Source organism: Triturus cristatus, chromosome 2_1 (assembly GCF_964204655.1).
Source record: "Triturus cristatus chromosome 2_1, aTriCri1.1, whole genome shotgun sequence".
NCBI lineage: Eukaryota > Metazoa > Chordata > Amphibia > Caudata > Salamandridae > Triturus > Triturus cristatus.
The window spans coordinates 158,587,934-158,613,304 of record NC_140581.1 but is presented as its reverse complement, the minus strand read 5'-3'; the positions used below and the strand labels follow the sequence as shown (position 1 = coordinate 158,613,304).

Here is a 25,371-nt window from a genome sequence, read left to right as displayed (position 1 = left end):
GCACAATGACATACAGATACGTGTGTAGGTAGCCAAATAAGTCATTAGATTTTCCAAAAGTAAGTATGTATTTGTGAGAGAAATATGATTGGATGAATTAACGAATGGATTAATGGACGGGCAGCTGGATGTATGGGTGAATGCCTAGCCGGATGGGTGGATGGATGGACAGACAGGCAGACAGATAAGCAAATAGACTGATGGATGGATAGTTGAACGGGTGCATGGACAGATGGACTAACAGAGATGATTGATGGATGGATGGGTTGTTGGATGAGCATTTGGGCGGGATGGATGGATAAAGGACAGTCGGACAGATGGTGTTGAGGATGGAAGTTGGAAGTATGGCTGGACGGACAGCTGGATGTATGGGTGAATGCCTAGACGGATAGGTGAATGGATGGATGGGCAGGCAGACAGATAAGCAAATAGACTGATATAAGGATGGATGGATGGATGGATAGTGAATGGGTGCATGGACGGATGGAATAACTGAGATGGATGGATGGATTTTTGGATGGACTAACAGATGGTCTGACAGACAGAAGTTTGATGTATGGATGGATTCCCCTACGGATGGGTGGATGAATGGAAGGATGGATGAAAATAGCTGAATGGATGCATGGATGGATGGTTTAACAGAAATGGATGGATAGATTGATGAGATAGCTGGATGGACAGACGGTCTGTTTGGTGGACATTGGATGTATGCATGGATTCCTGGACAGATGGGTGCATGGATGGAAGGATAAATGGATGAATAGACAGAAAGGCAAACAGATAAGTGAATAGATGAATGAACGGACAGAAGGATTGGTCGATGGCTTGTATCGGTTGTAAATATATAGATTATTTCTGCAATTATAGCCTGGAAAATAGATAACTAGGTAGAAACTGATACAAATGTAAGAGATCAAAGGTAAGGACGTTAAAACTTCAACTCCTACAGTTACTCTGCAGGAAGGCTTTCCATCAATGTTGTAATGACGGTGCACTATAGTATTGTGCTAGCAGATCATGCTAGACAAAGGTCTCATCTCACATGCACAGCTGTGGTCTATCCATAACATGCCTCTGCCGCCCTCTGGTGACATTGACCCAACCCTACCTTTCTCTCTAGAGGCGAAGACGCCATTATTTGTGGTTTATAACAGAAGTGAATGCCATTTTTTGGCTTTTAGGTATACATCTATTTGAAGGTGTCCATACTCAAGCTATAAAAATTTTTTAAGTTAGGATTTGTCACATCAACTGTGCGTGAAGTGCTCGACAAACGTCATAGTTGAAATGTTTTCTAGAAACTCTGCAAAGTGTAAATCCCAAATTGATGAGGGTACAGTTTACTTTGAAGACAATCTGTATTAATTTTACATGCCAAATAGTCTGTTTCATTGGATGTGTTCACCATGATTCATGGCTCCAGGCCGTTTGTGTCCTGCCTGAGCAGTGCTATCCAACGTGAAGCAGTTTCACAACTTGTGCTGCACACTGTTCAGTGTGTAGAAGGGGCCACATGTTCCATGCCTTGGCCCTCAACTAGTGGTTTGTACTCTGGATGTTGCAAAAGACAAAAGGGACACTCTGCAAAGGCAAATGTTTGTTTATGATCAAATGCAGCAGCGGCAGGTGCAGGTAAGAGCGGTGGGCGGGGTGGGGTGGGGAGAGAGTTGACGGATGACGACAAGCGAAAATGAAATTGAAAAAAGAAAACCACTTACCTTGCGCTCGCCGCATCATCGACTTGGTGATAAGGTGAGCGCAAGGTAAGTGTTTTTCTTTTTTTAAATTTCATTCTCTCTCATCTTCATATGTTTACTCCCCCCTTACCCCGCTCTTACCTGCAGCAGACACGGCTGACCAAATGTAAAGTTTTTACGCCTGCCATGGCCCGTTTAAACATATTTTAGGTGCTGAAATCTCTCCAATGAGTGTGGAGATCTCTGCAGACCTAAGCCAACTCCAGAGGTGGGGGTGTGGGCATTCCAAGGGTGCCTTTGAAGTTTGGGAACCACCCACGAACATGTGTTTTTATGGTGTCATCCAACTCTGATCCATTTCATTTCCACCCTGGAAAGGGTCAGAATTTACTCAGTGGCGGCACCTCCGCTAAGGTGGAGGGGCCCTGCCCTACTGCTCTTGGAGCACTGGAAAAATAAAGTAACACAATATTATTATCATTTTACTTTTCCGAGGCAGTTTTATGGGGCGGGGCTGGGCTCTTGTCACATCGAGCAGGGGCAGGAGTGGTTGGGGCAAAGTGCTCATGACGGTTTGGTTGGCCGTCTTGGGCTGGCCAAACAGTCATGCGTTCTTAGCATGTTCTACACCTGGCTGTATTGCACAGACTGGGTGGAGAACATGCACAGGCTCCCACTCCCTGTCTGAGCACCGCACTACTGCGCTCAGACCAAACACAACACTGCTGTCATGCTGGTGACAGCAGTGTCATGATTGGCTTATGTGAGCTTGTATGCTTTGTGCTTCCGGGAGGAACAGAAGACGACAGAGGAGAGGTGGTGTAAGCCAGGTAAGTGAAGGGTTTTCTCTACCCTGTCCCTCCCTGCCTCACCCTTACTATTCTGTGGCAGCCTCCAGTGAATTTACTACATCGCAAGGATGGCGTATCTCCCCTTTATGGGGGAAAGGACGCAACTCACCTTCAGATTTGCTGGGAGTGCAGCGGGTAAACTGTCTGCAAGGAGAAATTTATTTTCTCCATAGAGACAAATACATTAAAAGTGTGCAATTGCACAAGAGATCCTATCCTCGTCTCTGGAGCTCTCTGCTGCGAATGTCATAAGAACTTGATCGCAGGTTACATGACCTTATGTCGTATGACCCTCACAGGAGCACTCCGGGAAACATGTACCTGGTATAACTTTCCAAGTGTGTGAATTTCATGAAGTTGGAATATTTAACCCAGACACAGGCGAAGATCTCCAATCCCCCAGCAGTAATTTTCTAACTTTGTGACTTGGGATGCTCATTAGGTGGTATATTCACAAAAAATTGTGTGGGTAAGAACATTCTAGTAAATTTACCCAGAAATGTCTTAGTTAAGTAGCTTTTAAAATCATTAAGAGTCTGCATTCTAAGGCAATTTAAAGTTGCATCTTAAAGGGAATTCCTCTGATTTGTAGAGAAGTTGCGAACTTCTGAGCGGAATCCATCACTGGTATCGTCTCCACTAAAGATGTAGAATAGTTTCAATACAGACTCCTACTTCCATCCTTCCAAGGTAAATTGAGTACCATAATTTATGCAAAAGTAACTTCTACCATTTATAATTCATTTAAACTGCAGACTTATGTTGCTAAACACTATGGAAACACATGAATATTTTTTTAAATTATTATTATTGTTAATTATATTATTGCCTTTGTTGTAGTTTGGCATTTAAGAATACACCACTGTCCATTAATTTGATTATGCAGCTACCATGGCAGATCAGAGTCTGCATAAGGAATGTTTGGTGGATTTTTCTCTGGGTTTAGCGATTCCACCAGAAATCAGATGATTTTCCATTACCATCCAACTCTAATCCAGGTCCCACATGTGGAACCTTATCAGTCCTTTCTACTAATTTTTTGCAGGAAAGGCTAGTTCAAATATATTAACAATGATAGTTATTTTTACCCCTTGTGTACATATGTTCCTTTCCTTCCACAGTCTTATTTAGTAGTATTAGGCAGTTTTTCTACAAAATGCTTCATTCAAATCAGTCAGCATAACTTGCAGTATCTTCAGCCTACATTGCAAGATACCTGGCAGTGCATTTCTTAAAGAGACCTAAAGGTGGTGTTGGTGTTTAGAATATTTGCCAAAGAAAGCATGCTCTACCTTAGCATAATGTTTAACTGCCTGAACCTGAATGACTGCCATGAATTCTTTGTATATCTTACTCAACTTTTACATAGTCCATGTTTCATATATATATATTTATCTCTTTTTTTATTTTGGCAGAGGAAATTCCCACCATTGTGGGCATCTTCAGTGCATTTGGACTAGTCTTCACGGTCTCCCTCTTCGCCTGGATCTGCTGTCAGCGCAAGTCATCAAAATCAAACAAGACTCCTCCCTATAAGTTTGTGCACGTGCTGAAGGGAGTTGACATATATCCAGAAAACCTCAGTAACAAGAAAAAATTTGGCGCTGATGAAAAAACAGAGCTAAAGTCTTCTATCCTGTCAAAGAGCTCTCTCCACCTTGACCTTGAAAATAGAGATCTTAATGGCAACATTCCTAAGATAGGCACCAAAGTGAGAAGCTCACCAGATCTTGAGGACTTTTCGCAGAAGACCTTCTCCGAGAACGAGAAAGGATCTATTTCACCAGAAAGCCTGAAGTCTACCACGTCGCTGTCTTCTGTTGAGAAAGATAATTCATTAGGGACCCTTTTCTTCTCACTAGAATACAACTTTGAGAAGAAATCATTTGTGGTTAACATAAAGGAGGCAAGGGGGTTACCAGCGATGGATGAGCAATCCATGACCTCGGACCCTTATATTAAACTGACAATCCTACCTGAAAAGAAGCACAAAGTAAAAACCAGAGTACTGCGCAAGACCTTAGATCCGGCTTTCGATGAGACGTTCACCTTTTATGGGATCCCTTACAGCCAAGTCCAGGACTTAGTGCTTCACTTCATGATCCTCAGTTTTGACAGATTTTCAAGAGATGATGTCATTGGAGAAGTCCACATACCTCTTTCGGGAGTTGAATTGTCTGATGGCCGTGTTCTTATGAATAGGGAAATAAACAAAAGGAATGTCAGGGTAAATAATACTCACGTTATTTATTTTTTTTGTAAACAACTTCATTGTATTCTTGTGTTTGCATGTCTAACTCCATGTCGCTATTCTTCTTGAGCATGTCCTTTCCATTATTCTTTTTTCCAGTGTTTCTTCCTAAATTTGGGCCAATTTATATTTTTGCCAATTTTTATTTTACTACCAAACTTCTTCTCTTTTCCTGTATTTTTGCTAGTTCTCGTTCTTTCCCATATTCCACATCCTATACCCTACACTACCAAGCTTTCGTTCATTATCTTTTCTGTATTACCCTTCCTTTCATTGTACTCACATTCCTTGACATTTTCTTCTTGTCATCTCTTCCTTTACAGCCTCTTCCCTTGATCCTTCTCCTTCTTCGTGTCCCCGTCTACATTTTCTACTTCTCTTCCTATTTCTCCCTTTCCACCTCCACCTCAACCTCCTCTTCTACCCCATTTCCTCCTCCTTTGTTTTTCATTCCCTTTCTCATTTTTTCAGTTTCTCTTCTTACCTTTCTTTCTCCTCGCCCTCTCCACCCTACTTCTCTTTGGCTCCAGCTTGTTTCTCTTTCTCTTTCTCCTTTTCCGTTTCCTTCTCATTCTACTTCACCTTCTCTTCTGCCTTTTTTTCCTGTTCTATGTCCTTCATCCATTTCATCTCGTTTGTCTACTTTTTCATCCTTCTCTTCCCTCTATTGATCGCCTTCCTCATCATCCTTATACTCAGTCTTGGCTCAGTTTACAACATTTATGTGAGCTTTGAAGCCTTAATATAAATTTGACTTGCTCATAGTTTTGAAGCTGTAAAATATAGTTACTCATGGAGAAAAAGCATTGCGAGTCATACTCATTAAACTATACTAGTAAGTCACAACTCAGTGTGAAGAAAAACAATCACAACATGTCCACTGTGATTACATTTCTCCAGTGGATTTCCTTGTCCCCGTTTTCTTAAGGTTATTATTGCACACAAGGAGTATCTTGAAAGACTAAACCTTGTAGAACATAGAGCTACCTATACGAAGACCAAAGGGCCGAATTGCACCACGGACTATTTAAACATGTGTACTAACATAAATCCTACCATTATAGATTCCAACTGTATTCTTACAAACCATACATTAATAAGCAATACCTGCACTATTTCCAGTTGATACAAATAACTGAAATACCAAAGATTGTTCTAAGAGCATGAATTGCTAATGTGACGTTTTTAATAAGTCTAGTGCACTTTAGAGGACAAGAGAAACATTACTAATTTACACATGTAACATAGAGCTTGGGATTGCATTTCATTCTAGTTCTTATAAATAAACAACAATGTTATTGTATAAACTATCATTCTCTTTCATAAAGGCATTATTTATTTCTAAAGTTCACAATAAATGTTACATCCCTTTCACCATTGCCATTCAGAAATGACAAGTAAGGTATCTCAACCTGTACAATTTATGAGATTTTATTTTTCTCCATAATTCGAGTGCTTCATTAATAATTTGAACGGAGTTGAATAAGGGATTCCTTTGGACGAGAAATGATATTCCGTATTCTGTACAATATATACCTTAAAACTTAAATTACATATATAAGTTGCTGAGAATATAGACATTGAAGTAATTGGCTTAAGCCTCTGTGCACTATTGGCAGTTTTTAAAGGAGTAAGACTTTAACATTGTTTCCTGGTTTACCCCTGCACTTATCCTGGTTTACTTCTTTGGCAATGCAGTGACAACTAATGTTAATGGTTTGAACAAATGTTATATACATCATTGATGGCCAGTTTAAATATTTACTCTGTGTTCTCATGAATATTTATAACATGATTGTACTATTGATACTTATCCATATGCTTATTCAATTAGAAGTCATCAGGACGTGGGGAGCTGCTGATCTCTCTGTGTTACCAGTCAACCACCAATACTTTAACAGTTGTTGTATTAAAGGCCCGGCACCTGCCCAAAACCGACATCTCAGGCCTCTCTGGTAAGTCTCTCTAAATGTACCTTTTTTATTTGTAGTACTTCGTGATTGCCTGCACTGAAATGAATACACAGGAGTAAAATAAATGGAGAAAATGGTATGGAAGGGCAATGGATTAATTACAGGGACACATGGGAAGAGACAGTCAGACTCATCAAGATTAATGATTTCATCAGGAAATTCCTCCAGGCAAGGCAGAGATACACTGCTTAAAGAAACGTTTGTCTTGTTCTGCACAAAAAAAAGATACCTTTTCAGTGGCACATTGAATGCTAATGCTCACACTTCTACCTCTAGATGTTTAGAAAGAAAAGGTGATGAAGGGCTTCGCAAGAGAATGCACTGTAAATTAGAAATTTAAAGCAAAGTTAGATATATGTTACAGACTCAAAAAACGATATCCAAGAACTCACTAGCCAATGTCTAGATTCAGAAAGTCATTTCCTTTGGTTTGTTCAATATTTCTACAAAAGTAAGTACATAAATGTCCCACTGGAAGAGTGCTGCCTTCCATGTTGAAAGAACCCTGCGTGCCTGGCAGTGATCTCTGAGATGAATGTGCATCTGCTGATCCACTGCATGCACTTTCATTACAGTTGAATGCCAAGTGGGCCACTGTGTTGTTGAGACCCTCTCAACACGTATTTGAGCTTTCTAGGAAGAAACCTTCAAGTCAGCAATATCTTTCTGAAAATCACAAAAACCATGGCCTTGCATATCCAGCTCAATATTTGTTTTCCCTGCATGGCACCACATGATGAACCAGTGAACGGAAAATATGAAATGAGATGGCTGCTCTAAATGGGGCAGACATCCTTGTGGTGAATAGTTCACCACCCTTGTTTGACTACCAGTTCTGCTGCCTTCAATTGGTCATGTCAACTGTGTGTTTCACTGGGTTGGAGAATGGCCAGTTCACTGGTGGAGAAGTGTGGCTCAATGGTTAGAGTGGCAGACCTCGATGCAGAGCACTGGTCTGGGACCAGGGTTCGATTCCCGATGCGGCAGGATCTTGGGCTATAAATTCCACGGACCTGATATTCTCGCATCAGTGCCTATTCTAATCATGGGTCCCACGCTGCAACTCTGGGCAATAGCTTGCTTAGTCTCCACAACGGCCCCAACAGCGCTGGGATGCCTGGCTTCACCATGGGGGTGCCCAGGAGTGGACACTTCACACGGATAGCCAGGAAGGGTTCCTACAGCGGTATGAGTACAGCGCGGGGATACCCCCAGGGGTGATTTGGCGCTATATAAGCACATACACATTTACATTTACACATTTACTGTATCTCTCCCATCCTGACAAACCCTAAATGGCCCCCTTGTTGTCTTCCAAGATTATGGTCTGCTTATAGATTGCTCATGATACATCATGTGAACATGGCCATACAATATAGCAACTTCTACATTCGAAATGTTATACAAAACACATGATTAAATCCACTTAGTTTTTAAGATTGTTGTACAGGTAAGTGTGATATTGTTTGTTGATAAACATAACAATCATTCTTTTGGAAGTCAACTTGTAATAAAAGCAAGGTCTAAAGAATCTATTGTGTATCCCAGCCCTTCCACTTTCTTCCCCGCACTATACTTCTCTAAACCAAGTCGACTCCTTGCCACAGAAATGACAATAAAGCAACCACTGAATCAAATCTATGGTCACATCATTAAGTCTCATCCAGCACGACTAATCACAATGACTTCCTCATGGTCAGGAATTTTAGATCTTCTACTGCACATTCAACAATGCCTAGATCATCACCTAGTTTGTCAGTGCAGTCCATTGCCACAATCTCCTCTCATAAAATGAACCTAGACCTGTACTCCCATTCCCATGTTAGATAAGGTAATTGTGAAGCATTACATGGTTTAGCATTTTGATCACAATCAACAGGTAAAGTGTGATGAAGCCATAACCACATTTTCCAGGCAAAAAACTGCCTTTGAAATCCTTCAATCATCACCTATGAAGTACTTTCATGTGAGTAACGAGTCCGATTCCAGACCTTGCCTCAGGCCTCTTCCTGCCCATGGCTTGTGACTGGCCATTCCTCTCTCTATTGTCACACAAACCCCATTACAGAGTATGATCCTTCAAGCAACTAAGTTGTTTAGAAGCCATAAAAAATATTATTACAGCTCAGGAAACAAAGATACCACTGTCTTGTAAGGATTTAGCATGAGGGAGTGTATAGCTATTTAATGGGAAAGAGTAGTGAGGCAATCAGATATACATGAGTGGTGGTGAGGCAAGAAAGTTGGGAAAGAGAAACATATCTTAGTGTGTTTAGATTAAAGATAATAAGAGAAACTGAATGAGAAGGTGATGTCACGAGCCGTGATGTCATTGTTAGAAAACAAGATTGGTCCCACGACTGTGTCAGTGAGCAGAGGCAGGGCCGAGTGATTCTAGAGGTAACACTTAGCAAGGAGAAATGGCTAGGTAATACCAGGTTACTCGAAGCATAACTGATGCCACTAAACAACACAGGACAGGGGCTAAACAAGAACAAAGTATGATCAAAGTAAAGGGTGCACTGGTATATGAAGAGGTCTGCTGGTAGCTTTGGGAAACCCTTTTGACTAACACCAGCAGATAGCTCTTAACAACAGTCACACATCAAAGTCATAGTGGGGCTTGCTGTTTAGAGACTGTTGTATTCCCTGCAAGGTGGACCGAGAGCGGCAGCAATACTGAGACAGATAAGACTCCAAAGTCTTTGTCCTACCTGATCAGAATGAAGTCCAGGCCAGAGGTCACACTATAAATGGATATGGACAGCAACAGAGAGAATACAGGACAGACAAGACAGCGATCGAACAAGGAGGAAAACAAAACAAGGAATTAAGAATAGGGCTTCATAAATCAAGAACAGGAATACAGGATTCAAGGGCAGACTGTACCCAACAGGCACTGGAACAAGTAATGTTACAGAAAAGTAGACCTAGGCTTCAGAGCAAGGAACTTGAGTATGTACCCAACAAGTACTGAACAAGTACTGCCTGCCCTATTGGTACAGGTAAACTGGAACTAGGATTCAGAGCAATGAATTCAAGAATGTGCCTAACAGGCACTAGAACAAGTTTTGCTCTGCTAGTACATGGAATAAATACAGGAATTCAGAACAAGGACAGAACACAAATTTAGAACAGGTAAATAAAGAAGCCCAACTGGAAAAACACAGAAACAGGATATCTGGTTAGACAGGAAAGGCAGAAAGAAAGGTAGGACTGATAAACAAGGGAAACACATAAGGACAATGCTGCTCAGGGCAGCCAATGGAAAGCAGGAGACTGTAAAAAGCAGTAGCAGGAATCAAGAACCCATCTCAAGGTTTTAAGGTTTCAATAGTGCAGGCAACTCTGGAAGAAAGCAGAAGCTCCCAGCAACGGCAGTTGAAGCACAAGTTCTGAATGCAAAAGCCAGACTTAAATCTGTCCTTCCAGCTTACAGCCACACAGGATGATTTGAATTCAAACACGGGTGAACGGACTGAAGTAGAGTGCAGGTGAGAGCAGTCAAAGTCCAGCTCTCTGCCTGAAGGAGTTCTCTGACATTCCAGTAAGCAACCAGAAGGCAGAACGAAAATCCAGAGTAAAACATGGATCGGATCTAGTTTAATATTATGACCACAATTCGTGCAAGGGAGCACATGTACATACTGCAAGATGTGTGACAGAGTCCCAAGTATAATTTATTCAGCAAAAGTCCCCTCTCCACCTCTCATGGCTAGGTGAGGCATACAAGTACCATAATGCATGAGTAGTAGATAAGTAAACCCTTAAATGGAATCTACAGTGGATCTGATTTCCAAGAGGGGTTGAAAACTGAAATTCAGCACAGGTTCTAAACTAGTATTCATGACATAAGCAGGCTTACAGAAGGTCTCACAGAGCACCCCCCAATGGCAGGATCATAGGATCCTGGAGACCGAGCCTTATTTGACTGACAGGTAACTGAAAAGGGCTGATTTAGAAAAAGGGCAAAGAAACAGTTTATGGCAGAGCCGGTTGTGTGTTGGGTGTTTGTGAAGGCAAGTAGATCATTATTTCAAATGCATTTGAAATGTCAATGAGATGGGGAAGAACAGTAGATTGTAATGGACAGCTGTGATGACGTTAGAAACTTGTGAGTGCTGCCTAAGAAGAACGAATTCTACAGCAGCCAGACGGAAGGGGATAGAGTAGGTTACTATTGGAGTGAGACAATGTAAGATGGTTGAATAAAAACAGTGCTATTATTATAAAGATTTGAAAGAGAAGAGATACTAACTGGCATTTAGAGAGAGAGAGGAAAAGTCAAACAATTGATTTCCTGAAAGGAAACCAACTTACTTTGCCAACACCCTCTATCTGTCTTAGAATTAACAAGCAGTGAGTTGCAGGAACACATATTGGTCTCTTGTGTTGACATTAAGATGCTCCTGTACTTACCACTTATGCTGATGATTTCTACATCACAATTTAAGTTGCCTACACACTGCTGCATCATCACTATTCTCATTTTGAATGCTGTCTCTCTTGTATGATGCCAGTATAACCATTATAATTTAGCTAACCATCCGCAAACCATTCTTTCAGCCTCCACCTGAAATATCCCAGTTGGTGACCAATGACTAGTAGTTCGTCCTAACACACAATATAAATCTGTACTACATACATCTCTGCATGAACATAAACCACACCACTGCTTTCCAAGCTAGGTACATACAGCACAAATACTCATAACACAATCCAGATTAATTTTGAGGAGAGAGAGTAAATCTAATCAAGCCATTCGTAGAGTAAACACCCTACATTGAGTACATATTTTAAATAAAGTGTTAAATTCAAGACTTTAACAATATGCAAAAGACACTTGCATATTTAATAAACTATCTAAGATACTGAAAAGCATGGCAGCTATTTATGTATCAAGTACAGAGAGGAGTGCAGATCCCTTCACCCACAGCAATTCTAAAATATCCCAAACGTTGTGGTAGGAGTTTGATTATTGGTTTAATTTTAAGATATGCATATTCAATATTGCCCTCCTATTACATATCACCATCATTCTTTTTAGGTGGCAAATAACCTAAACAATGAATCCCCCAGCAATCCTACATTTTTTACATAGCATAAAAAACCCTATGTTTTTTTGTTATCTGAAGTGAGTAAGATGAAATATACCCCTGATCAAGTGGTCTATTCTGCATGTTAAACTAGTTCTCTTAACAAGCACATATTAAAAAACAAAGAAACCTGTTAATGCTGCTGTAGTCAATGTAACTCCATATGTAACTGGAGGAAGACAAATGCAATGTTGTATTGTAGGCAATGCAGTGTAAGAAATTGTTGAGTCTCATCTATGTAATATTAAATTGATTTACCATGTGTTCGTCCCAAACACGCAGTGGTTAGCAAGGCCAGCATTGACACAGCTGATATCGATATGGTAACCTAACCCAATTGGTGCTTAGGTCATGTCAACTGGTCATAGTTAAAAAAAAAGAACTAAAGTCAATCAGCTTCTTTTTCTGCATAGAGCATTCCTAGAAATGTGAGCGATTTATGTTCTGACCTATCATAATTACCTGCATTTGCAAAGCAGGACAAATAAGTTGTCAACATAGTCTGATTTCCAGAAATATCTGTTGAATTATCATGTGCTGTGGAACAATAGATTCAGTGTTTTCAAATAGTTTTCCATATAGCACAGACTGATTCTTATTCTATATGTTTTCCATTTTAGAGTGAAGGGCAGCTTGGATTTTCCTCAGTCAATTGATTTGATTGTAATGCAGGATTTTATACTGCACTTCAGCTGTTTCTACACTGACAAATCAGGGTTCCTAAAGCAAGGTGGATTCTCTATATTTTTTTAAAATATGTATAAGTTATATGACAACCACAAAGGATTTCCATCATAGAATGAACTTGCTCAATAAACCATCTAATTAAGTGACTGAAGCTATGTAACATTCTGCTCTTAAATTCAGTGACTTTTTTTTATTTATGCAGTCCGCTTCCACAAACGTACTTATGTATCTCTAAAATGCAGTCATATATTATATTGGCTACAAAAAAACAATAGAGGTGATAATTGATATGGTATCCAGAGAAGTTTATTATAGAATCATTAAGACAGAATCACAGTCCTTTCCCAATAGAATAAAGTTTCAACATATATAATATGCCACTATGTTTTAAGCTATGTACATTTGTGGTTGAGTGGCATGTATAAATACATTAAGAAACTTGTGCTCTCTCAGAATCCTCATTACTGTATTGTACTTACACTCCCAGGCTTTACATAGAAAAGAGTGCCTGCCCTTATTTGTGAGAAATGTATTGTTTCTAAGCAATATAACTAAAGAGAGTTTCTGCAACCCAATTGTTTAATACCCAATTTACCACCCTCGGAAGAATATACGGTTAAGTAGACCTTTCTAACATTTTTACTCATGCCCTGCAGATCACTGCAGATGCCAGAAGTGGACATTAGACTTAGTGAGACATCTATGCAGGTAAAAGGTATTTACATCTTGAATGTAGATGGATAACCTGTGTAGGACTTACTTCTTCTGCAAGACCTTCTGTAAGGTCCTTTCCAGGGCTTGATCAGTGTTTTAACGTAAGATACTTTATAATCACTTTTCTTACCTTTATAAATCTGTTAGTGGAGATGCCTTAAGATTCATCCATTTATACATCCTCCCATTCATTCATTCATCCATTCACAAAACATCTATGGCCTAACCGAATCATAAGAAATCAACATGTCTCTTACACAAGAATAATCCAGTTTTGGAGAGAGGGTGTGGCCTAACAGCTAGGTGGGCAACCTGGAAGCTGGGGAACCGGGTTCCAGTGTCCACAGGGAAGCTAAACATCCTGTGATTCTGAGCAAATCACTTAATCTCCCCGTGCCTAACAGACAAAAAAAATGAATGTGTCTGTCTGTAACGCAACTTGTGATCATGTAAAGCACTTTGATACCTTTGGGTCTAGTTTGCGCTATATAAAACTCAAGACATTACTTTGTAGTTCTCCCAGGTATCTGTAAAATAGCATATATCCAGATTCTAGTGAGAATAAAAAGATGCATGTACTCCCTGGTGAAGTAGAATTTGATGTGGGAGCACCTAATTGGCATCAGAGCAGTATCAAATGTTTCTGCATCTTACAAATAATGACTTGAACTACTGAATGAGAAAATGTGTTCTTAAATAAGCATTGATATGTATATGAGCTACATAAAATGACAGGAAATAGACAAACAGTAAAATACAAAATATTAGTACTGGACAAAAAAGTTTGCATCTCTACTCGTAGGCACCAGTAGACAAATCATCACAGTGCTGGTGATTTCATCCCCTAGAAACCCCTAAATCACATCCATGCTCATGGGAAAATATTTTTTTTATATGGCAAAATTCTGTTCATGCAATAGTTTTTGAAAATTCTTTATACAAAAAAATACATATTGTACCAACATAGACTTTGTTTCAGATTAAGAAAACAAGTATTACATAAGAATATTTAAAACCATACATTGGTTTCTACATATGCTGTTGATTGATGGTTGTTTGCACTCTAATATTAACAATATTCCATTATTTGAAATCGCATAAAATTGAACTGGAAAAAAAACTTAAAAATCAATAATCAAAATAATAGCCACACAAAGAAAGGGATCTGCTGCCTTTGTTTTGTGACACTCAGTATTAAGCATTTTAATGTGTAACTCAGCCGTGGTGATACTGATTGACATTCGAATAGATGAGTCATTCCCTCCGTTACTTACACTTGTGATCTGCAGGATATGCAAATCTAACTTCAGCTGGTGTTCATGTGGGGTCATTAATTCAGTTAGTGTTTCCAAATATATTAAAATATTGAAATTAACAAAACACTCATCTTTACCTTAAGGGTACTAACGTAATTCACCACAACCTGGATATTCTTTAAATGTAGCATGGTAATCATGGGCCTATTCACAAAAGCATTTTTTAGTACCCCATGTAGTAATCCAGAAGTTCTATTCCAGGGACTCATAAATGTCTTTGTTAATGGTGCTATATCTATGAATTATAGGGTGCTACATGATCTTACACTGTTCTAGAATCCTTCGCTTTATTGTTCTGAGACTGTCAACAACTAGCTACATTTGTACATCATTCTATCCATTTTTCCTCATTGTAAATTTAGACATTTTTATACTGGATAAGAAAGGAAGGGCCCAATATTTTAAATTGCAATGAGACTATTATTAGCAAAAATATAATCTGACAGAACTACTTTTACCTAAATATTGTTTACAAAAATATAATTCCATTGGATGTAAATTACCTCCAAAGGAGTGTTGTTTTTAGTACACAATTATCAGACACTATTTTGATTACAGTGTTCTGAAACCATATGATCTTTATTTAATTATTTAACCATCTAATTTTTAGACCTCATTATGTGTTTTTGAGTGTTAAATCTGGGTTCAAAATGATTGTTTTAAAATACCTTATTGTGTAAAGTAGTGTAATGTTTGGAAAAGTCGGTGAATGTTAACGAGTACATCATCAACAGTGCTTATTTTAGAATCAACTAAGTAGGTCTTGTAAATGGTCCAGTATGACTCTACTACTGCCTTTTTTGTGTAATTTGATGAGGCAGTCAGTGCATTTTTTAAAGAAAATGTTAGCATTTGTCTTATAGCCTGATTTTATCTTGCTTAGAATTCCTTTGCACAGCACCATGAATCAAATTTACAACAATACACCTCAAGCCCTCTGAATCTGCCTTAAAAAGGTGCATACATGACACAGACAGTCTGTATTCATTCAACTTCAGACTAATTCATCATATTTGTAATAAGTAATTATATGACAGGACTAACTAAAATCACAGAGTATTTAAAGGGGATGAAATTAACTTCAGAGGGTATTTTTTAATGTATTAATTATCCTACGGATAAGCTATTTTAAGACATTGAAACAACAGAGCAATGTGTGGACTAATGAGCAGCTATGATTTTGTAGTTCTGAAGGGGGTGGGCTAGGTTTACTCAAAACATGGCTGATTGCCTGAGAAACGTGGGTTCTAAGCTTCCTGTGACCTATTTATTCATTAGCTATCACACTTTATATTGAATAAAATATTCATCTAAGTGCCAGTTGGATTGTTGTTGGAGAAGTAATATTTACCCCCACTGACAGGCTCCCCAAGAGTTTTCATTTTATTTTTATATTTGTATTAATATGCATATAACTTTGCCTAAGGATTTACTTTATTCTATGATTAATAGCTTCAAAAAAGGTATTATTAAAAATATTTGAAGAAACCAGGTTTTGGCTATCACTGTACCTCTAGTAAATGTTTAAGTGGAGTGGGCTATTGGAGCAGAAATATAATGACCAAAAATTAGTTAGATGAGAGTCATAAGGTTAAAAACTAGAGCTTATGTGATTTAGTAAACATATGGAGTTTGGAAAGCTATAAAAGGTAATGGGCAGTTGTGGAGAAGAATACATTGTGTATGTTAGTGGTTAGTAACCAAACAAATACTTAAATATTGAAATATTTTGTTTAATTTACAGTCAATTATAGAAAAAGTTTTCACATTTTCAATTTTGGTTTTCATGGTCGTACTCTAATATTGTTATATATATTATTTTTAATAATATTTATTTTGTAAAACATCTGTGGACCCCCTGAGTAGTCCGCGTGGACCCCCAGGGGTCCTCGTACCACATGGTAAGGACCACGGTTGTATGATATAATTAATGTAGTGGGCTGAACCGGAAGGAGAACAAGAATTCAAAGTTAGGCGTCAGTAGATTCTGTCGGGGTTTGGACAAAATATCAGAAACACAAATATCATGGGACAGAATATCGTATCAAAAATATCGAAACAAGAATATTGTGAAGGTCATTTTCTGTAGGTAAGTAACGTTTTACTATATACAGGTCCATATATGTACATTATTATATATTTTCAAAGGTACGTAGATCTGGAGTTAAGAATAGTACATTTATACTTACCTATTTGGACTTACCTTTTTGATATTCTTGCCCTAAATACTTTTTGGCACAATATTTTGTCCACACAATATTTGTGTTTCTGATATTCTGTCACTGATCCGGTTCTCTCTGTAAATAAAGAGCACATCACAAAAGAAGAGCATATTTCCTATTCTGTATAGTGCTGTTAGTAAATTTGCCTATTATGAGGCTATTTCCAGCCATCTTCACATTGCTAACAACTCACCTCTGACCCCTTATATTTATTCCTTAGTGTGTCACATTCAGCTCACTGATCTTAAATGGGAAATTCAAGTCATATAAAAGAGTGGAAAATACTAATGTCTAGATTATGATTCAGGATTCAGGATTCATTTTAATGTTCTATACTGACATTTGGTTGTAAAACTAAATGTTAATATTTCAATCTATAAATGTTATTGGAAATAATAATAAACATAACCTAGTAGTTTAGCAATTTGTGATGCCATTTTGTGTGTTTTTATTTATCTACTAGCTATTTAAAATGCAGTACCAGTAAATCTAATAGATAGTGACACAACTAGTAACACCATTTCAGAGGTATAGAAAGTGCACTTACGAATCACCCCCACATTTAAGGCATATAAAAGAAAAAAACATCTGAGTTACTGGACTTAAAAATTGTGACAGAAACTGATTGGTTTGTAAAGCTCCAAAATGTCTACAGATAACAGATACCAAGCCGTGTCCAGAAATTTTTGGGACCTTTGCTAAAACAACTACAATAATATTAATCAAAGCAACTTGAACAGCACAGATTTTCATATATGAATTGCCTCAAACTCTCCAAATGCAATGGTATAATTACCTTACTAAAAGTTCTTTACAATGTACTGGTTGTCACCTAAGCCTAAATTCTAGACATGGCCTTTTCCTACACCAAAGAATCTTCAGTGGCGAGTCTTTACTGCTTCATGGTTTCTCCCATTCTAGCACACAGGGCATTTTTTCTACATTGGTAGGGGTGCAAGCATGCATATCTATGTATGATCTACACATGAACTTTAGTTTCATCTTGGTGAAGATACGGTCATAATTGTGCCATCTGGGATATTGTCAGAGACTATCATTGATATGTTTACATGCCAGTGACAAATAAAACGTGGTGATATAACTTTCTATGAATTTTATCAGTGTATCCCACATTGCGTTGCCATAGATGCTCTAAATAAGCAAAACTACTGTGCAGGAATTAAATGGGCTATTGATTAGAAAACATGAAGGGGGTCATGAGTTCACAGGAGGACACCTTTGTGTCTAACAGGGGCAACTGGATTATGTGTACACAAGTTGGTCGCACACTGCTCGTCACACCAGCAAGTTGCCCCAAAGGACTGTGGTAAATGTAGTGGCGACGGCGGGTACGCCTATGCCACGATGTGTAAAGAGAAAAGTATGTGTTGCATTTAGCCATCCCTGGACACGTGTTTCGAGGTAGTTGCCTCTCGTCAGCAGGGAGCAGGACAGTGTAAAGGGGTGCCGTGTGGACTGCCAAAATGTAATTAAAAACAGGTCAGGTACCTCTCATGGCGCGCAGGTGCAGATCCAAGGCTCGTCAGCCCGTTAGCTCAAGGGAGCCGTAATAATTTGTACACAAGTTGGTCGCACACTGCTCGTCACACCAGCAAGTTGCCCCAAAGGACTGTGGTAAATGTAGTGGCGACGGCGGCTACGCCTATGCCACGATGTGTAAAGAGAAAAGTATGTGTTGCATTTAGCCATCCCTGGACACGTGTTTCGAGGTAGTTGCCTCTCGTCAGCAGGACAGTGTAAAGGGGTGCCGTGTGGACTGCCAAAATGTAATTAAAAACAGGTCAAGTACCTCTCATGGCGCGCAGGTGCAGATCCAAGGCTCGTCAGCCCGTTAGCTCAAGGGAGCCGTAATAATTTGTACACAAGTTGGTCGCACACTGCTCGTCACACCAGCAAGTTGCCCCAAAGGACTGTGGTAAATGTAGTGGCGACGGCGGGTACGCCTATGCCACGATGTGTAAAGAGAAAAGTATGTGTTGCATTTAGCCATCCCTGGACACGTGTTTCGAGGTAGTTGCCTCTCGTCAGCAGGGAGCAGGACAGTGTAAAGGGGTGCCGTGTGGACTGCCAAAATGTAATTAAAAACAGGTCAAGTACCTCTCATGGCGCACAGGTGCAGATCCAAGGCTCGTCAGCTCGTCAGCCCGTTAGCTCAAGGGAGCCGTAATAATTTGTACACAAGTTGGTCGCACTCTGCTCGTCACACCAGCAAGTTGCCCCAAAGCAGTGTGCGACCTACTCTGTTTATGCAACTGGATTATGTATCTGGTTATAAATAATGAAGTTGAAACAGACACAAAATTCCATCCTGATTATACAACAAGGGTCTTTGCTCTTTACCTGCAACTCACATGTCACATAAAATGTTCTGTATGAAGCATGCCATTCAGTGGCATTTTGTATTAGTTGCAGAAATCAGCAGAGAACCAAAATGCATGGCACCACCCCAGATGAAGTGTACTGTCTCACTTGACTCACTATTACACATACTTGCTGCAAAGATTAGTAACAGGAAATAGAAATCATTAGCTATTAAAGATTGAGGGCCAGATGTACGACCATTTTTGCATGCGCAAACGGGTTTGCGAACCCATTTGCGCATACTAAAGCAGCATGGGGAATGTACAAACCCTATTTTCCAAGTCGCAATGTTTTGCGACTCGCAAAATAGGGTTTTGCGACTCGCTATTAGGAAGCGGCATCCCCTTCCTAATAGCGAGTGCAACCCTATGTAAGAATGTTTTGTGTCCGCAATTTGCGGCCGCGAAACACTTGCAAATTATCACCCTCTTCAAGAGGGTGGTAATGGGGTTGCAAAAGGGATGAAGTCCCCAGGGGACCCCTTCCCCTTTGCAAACGCAGGGGAACAATTTTTTAATGGCAGGCAGTGGTCCCAGGGACATCTGCCTGCCCTTAAAAAATGAAACGAAAACATTTAATTTTTTTCTTGTTTAATGCATCCTGTTTTCCTTCAAGGAAAATGGGCTGGATGTTTAAAAAAACTGCTTTATTTAAAAGCAGTCCCAGACATGGTGGTCTGCTGAGCCCAGAAGGCCACCATACATGGGAGGGCCTGCCATTCCCAATGGGGTTGCAAACTGTGCGATGCTCATTAGCCTCTCTATTTGCGACCCCATTGCAAATCGCTAACAGTGTGTTACACACTGTTGTGCATCCCAAATAGTGCCTTGCAAATTGTGAGTTGCCAAAGACTAGCAATTTGCTAGGCACTATTTGGCCGTCATACATCTGGCCCTATGTCTTGTTAGAGTTGCAAAGGTGAAGTATTAATTCGAAAAAAATTTAATGATTCCTTGATCAAATACATTTGCAATTCTTAATTTCTTATAAGAAGAAAAGTTTGCTTACTCATTCACCAATATACTAAAATAAGGTTCAGCATTTGCAAAACTAATTTTTTTATTAATCTTTCATTTCAGATCCCTATGTGAAGGTGAACCTCTACTATGCCAAGAAAAGAATTTCCAAAAAGAAGACTCATGTCAAGAAATGCACCCCGAATGCAGTGTTCAATGAATTGTTTGTCTTTGACATTCCATGTGAAGGTCTGGAAGACATCAGTGTTGAGTTTTTAGTTTTGGATTCCGAAAGGGGCTCTAGAAACGAGACTGTTGGCCGATTAGTTTTGGGATCTACTGCAGAAGGAACGAGTGGAGAGCACTGGAAAGAAATATGCGAGCATCCAAGGCGACAAATTGCAAAGTGGCACATGTTGTGTGATGGTTAGTAGAGCAGAAATGGCTTGGACCTTAACCAGTGTTTCCATAGGCAAGGATCAATTTATTTTTTCTTTGCAATGTGTGTTTAAAAGCTTGTAACAAACAATGTTTTTTTTAAGACTGAATTGAATTATCAAAATGGAAGATCACAGTTTATGTGCACTGTGAAATGCCAACAACAAACATGACTTTGTAGAGAAGTTGTAAAGAAGTTCGACAGATGTGTCATGAGTGATTGATATTCTTTTGCAGTTTACATAGTCAAAAAGTTACATTTTTATGTAAACTTCAGCAAGAACAGTATGCAGAATCTTTTATGAAGACATTACTGATGTTGAGAGTATTAACATTGTAAATGTACTAGTGGAGCTTTGGCCATTTAATGGATGCTGTGGCTTCACACTGTACCAGAAATCTTCTCTTGTGAGAATCCAGCCACTTTTCATGAGCTAGGGACAGGAAATACACAAATCAATCCAAAGACTATTGCAAGACGTTTCTGTCTATATCATCTGACATATGTATAAATGTTCTACTTGTGATTCTCTGTATGAATACCTTGAAGATATCATTTTGCTACAGCAAACAAATATCACATTGATTTGTGAAGAGAGTTAAAACAAGGGCTTGAATAGAAGTAGTGTGTAGCCTCAAGGAACTATGAGAATGTTTTTGATGAAAGTCTGCCTTTAAGTTCTAAAGGCAATACATTTATGTGCAAACTCTGCTGAGAAACGTGTTATATCAACATTGTATGAGCAAACACTGTATTTATAATCCAATGCATAATTCTCAAGCAAGAAAAATATAGAATTGACTTGGAAAATCAATGATTTACATCTGCTTAGAATGAAAGAAGGCTCAGCTCAGAAGTGTGCAGTCTAATAGTTGATTCTCCGCACCTTATCATCACAACACATTGCTCCTTTCAACACTTGAAAGTGGCATATCATTTAGGTAAATCCCTAGACAAGTGAAGCATACAATTTCTCAAAAATGAAAAAGTGTTATAGTTGAAATCGAAAATAGAAACTCTTTTGGTGAGCACAATTTTGATATTTTGCTGCCAGGCTCTATACCAGGGAAAGATGTTCATGCAAAAGCAAATTTATAAATGTCTTTTAAATCCAAAGTACTATCTGTGCATATTGACAGTAGTGCTAATGCTAATACCTTCTACTCACTAGCATTAAGACATTAATAAAATGGTTTGCAATGTAAACTATTCCTTGATCCTGCCACTAACCTCTGTTGTGGAATGAATTGTATATCATGACACCTTAGGGAGAGTTGCTGTAAATTGCAGTTTCAGTCATTATTTAATGATTAGTTCAAACATTGGTTACAGGTTTGAAATGATTCTAGAACTTGAGAATTAAATGCAAAACTACCATACAATTACCCTATGGTATTCTTCCTGGTGTGCTAAAAGTGGGCATACTTTTCTGCTACATTTCAAAATGTGTTATCCCACACCCTTTTTCTCACAACATGCTTTCATAGCAGCTTTGTGTAATTTACAAGTAAGTGCACTCATTCAAATGGTTGGCCTTAATGATATCTGCTATTAAATGAGAAAATCAATGCACAATACTGTTCTGTCTTTGTGCTAATGCATTAGGTTACTAGGTCTGCCACATGCATATTCATGGAAAACATGAAAAGCAAGGACATGGCATGCCACATAATATGTAAGCTTTTATTGAAATGCCTTCCAAAAACTGATTCATTTACATCACACAGACAGAAATGTGGGAAATAAAAACAATATGTTGTGGAAGGATATGAAGCACAGAGGACATAGAAAATCCTTAACTCAACAGTGTGAGATACTTTTATTTTTTTTGATGTCCATTTGCTTGATTTGTTTTTAAATGGAGACTTTGATTCGATATGTCTTTTTTCAAAGTGTTAATCTAAGTGTGGTAAGTACTTTTTAAGAACTATCTATTCAAAAGTGTAAAATACACGTTATGTAATTGAACAATTAATTGTTCACTGGTACACTGTACACACATTGGGAGAAACCCTTCAGTGAATATGGTCTTACATTCCATGATAATTAAATATGTTACATGTATGTAATGGAACATTTCAGTAAACTCATACTGTTGGTCTGGAACCCCAAGAAAATGCCCCTTTGCTTTGAAATGTATAGTATTTTCTACTGTACGTTGTTTGGACTTTGTACAGCATTTCCTTACAAAGTGAGCTTTGAAACTGTTTATATGTATTTGAGTGATTGTGAAAATATGCTTACCAGTACTCACAGTATGTCTGAGGCTGGAACCCTGCAGAAGTACTAAATGGGGTGCTCTGAAAGGACATATTGAAAGTGGTAGCTTTTGACTCACAAAAGGGAATTTTGTTCAGCAGAGAAAGTGCCATCAATTGCACATAAAGTTACATTTTGATGCTGATATCACCCATGCAAACACCATTTTTTAAAAAAACAATCTGTTTTCATGAATGATATATCAAACTATCACCATGCAAACCAAGGTATCCTTTGTGACCCAAATCTAAATGCAACAACAGACAGAATGTGGTAGTGTATAATGCTTTGAAATGTGTGGGCTTCTTAGTAGGTCATTGGTGCATGTTTGTGATATACTAAGTACAGGATATTGCAGAATATTGCAAAAAAACTCTGGAACTCTGTGTGAGCTCTTCGTGCAGTTAGACAGACATTGTCAATTAGCAGTTATGATTCCATGCCAGTATGGAACAAATGCCACTCAACATTAGTGAAATGTTACTGGACTTGGAAAACGCTATTTAAAATGGTCTTTTATTGGGCAAATATCAATAACACTTCCCCCTTAAGCCTCCCCAACCTAGACAGATCTGTGGGTCTACTCAGACATTAGTAGGTAGTGTTGTTTCACTGCAGAACTGTTCATCCACTGCCCTTTATTATTTTCCAATTTTTTTAAATTGAGTAGTAGCTGATCTTGCCACACAGATGATCATGTGCTAAGAAATAGGAATAAGAGGAACAGGTGCAAACAGTAGCTTGATTTACAAAACAATGGCATAGATCATGGATGCTTAGGTGAAAGCCTAGGTATTGTTGTTATTTACTCCTTTTAAACTTTCTCTTAAAAGTCAAGGCTGACATTTAGGAAAATTCAGACTTGCATAGCATTGCAAACACCTGTTGTTCTACATGTGCATTGTCTCAAATTTGCAAATATATGTTTGTAGGTTTAGGAAAACAAAGCTTGCATTTCTTTATTTACTGAAATATTTTCAAAGAAATATATTTCCTTCCCCTACCTTCTTGCCCCATGGAAATAGATTCTAATGGTATACTGCACCATTTAGGCCTGATTCATTTAGGCGTAAATTAGACAGTACAGATGCACGCCAGGAATGAAGTGCAAATGTGCTATGTAGGTGCACTTGTCGGCTGATCTTGAAAGTATGCAGTTGGATGGAAGAGAGTAGGCTAATTTGTTCTAGTACAATGTGATGAACTTGCTCAGTCTTTGTGACTTGGGGCTTGAGTGGGAACTGCCCAGTGGAAAACAAATTATATTGGATAACTAAAATTAATCTTAAATAGTGTGCTCTTTGTGCTTCTTCCTCCTCAAATGTAGGTGATTCACAAATAAAGATTAAGCTGTACATCACCTTTCATAAGCCTTACATTCTCTCTCTGAACCCGTACAGGAGCTTTTGACCACACAGAATACCCTAAACCAATTTATCTTTTAGAGACATATATGGGAATCAAAGAAAGGCTATCTGTAATATTTTCTGACAAACTGGTTGAGCTGTAGGAGCTGGGAATTTCTCAATTGTTTGCAATTAAATATGAACCTTCCCAAAAAGAATATGTGCAATCCACATTTTGGTGTTTAAGACCACTGTCATGATATTGGGTTCAAATAAAGGGCACCTTATTGGAGTCTTATGATGTTCTATCTACTTAACAGTGACATTTTTTATTTAGCTATGCTGTAAATGTTGCCATTTAGTATGTGAGGAAACCAATAGGGTTGCTACTAGAGATATATTATAAAATATGCAAGAAAATAAAATATACTGAAAGCATTCTGAGACTTTCAGTTGTTTGTCACTTTCTTATTCATTTCTGAGAATGTAGTTATTGCCACTCTGATAAAACAATATTGGTTTCATGAAAAGATGTACGCTTTTTTAGATGTTCTACCAGTTATGTAGGCTGTGTGGATATGTCCTGAGTCACATTCTCTTACTTGAAATACATTTTGTTTTCTTTGAAGCTTTTCTGCCAATAACTGTTTTGTAGCAGACAAATGTTTATTAACATACTATGTCTTCATTTAGAATGTCGTATTTTGTCAATATTTGTATTGTATTTTGAAAAGAATTGAACACTGTATGGAAAGGGAAGCTTTACTGATGATTCCATGTTAAGGCTGTGCATTTTGAACAGACTAGACTTTCGCCTTGAATGTAGTTGATTCAGTATCTTGAAATGTATCCATTTATAAAGCTCCTGAATGTATAAATAGCTATAGACAAGACAACATACCTTACAATTTGAAATGAGAAATTTGTTTCAATCTTCTTATGACTGTGGTTGTCTAGAACTTCAACATTAGTAAAATACTGTTTAATTTGTAGATCAACCCAATTCTGTTATTAACAAATACCTTATCAATTTGAGAAGCCTTGTTTAGGAAATTTGCTTGGTCATCCCAGAATTTTTACCTTTTTCTGGACCTTAATTTTGCTGGTTTTAAAACTCTGCACACTTTACCCCTGATAACCAAGAGTAAATTGCCTTAAATCCCCCTCTAAATATGGTTACTT

At 38.5% G+C, this 25,371-nt stretch overlaps 1 protein-coding gene across 1 annotated transcript in view; it reads left to right on the top strand.

Moving 5' to 3' along the window:
* Positions 1–24,635, top strand: part of SYT4 (synaptotagmin 4) — a 29,455-nt gene extending 4,820 nt beyond the window's left edge. Inside the window, exons 2-4 of the mRNA XM_085629047.1 lie at positions 3,964–4,775; positions 6,634–6,754; positions 20,269–24,635. Coding sequence (XP_085485173.1) covers positions 3,964–4,775; positions 6,634–6,754; positions 20,269–20,576 — 1,241 coding nt within the window. The 3' untranslated portion in view covers positions 20,577–24,635. The remainder of the gene's footprint in view (positions 1–3,963; positions 4,776–6,633; positions 6,755–20,268) is intronic.
* The last annotated feature ends 736 nt before the right edge of the window (positions 24,636–25,371 follow it).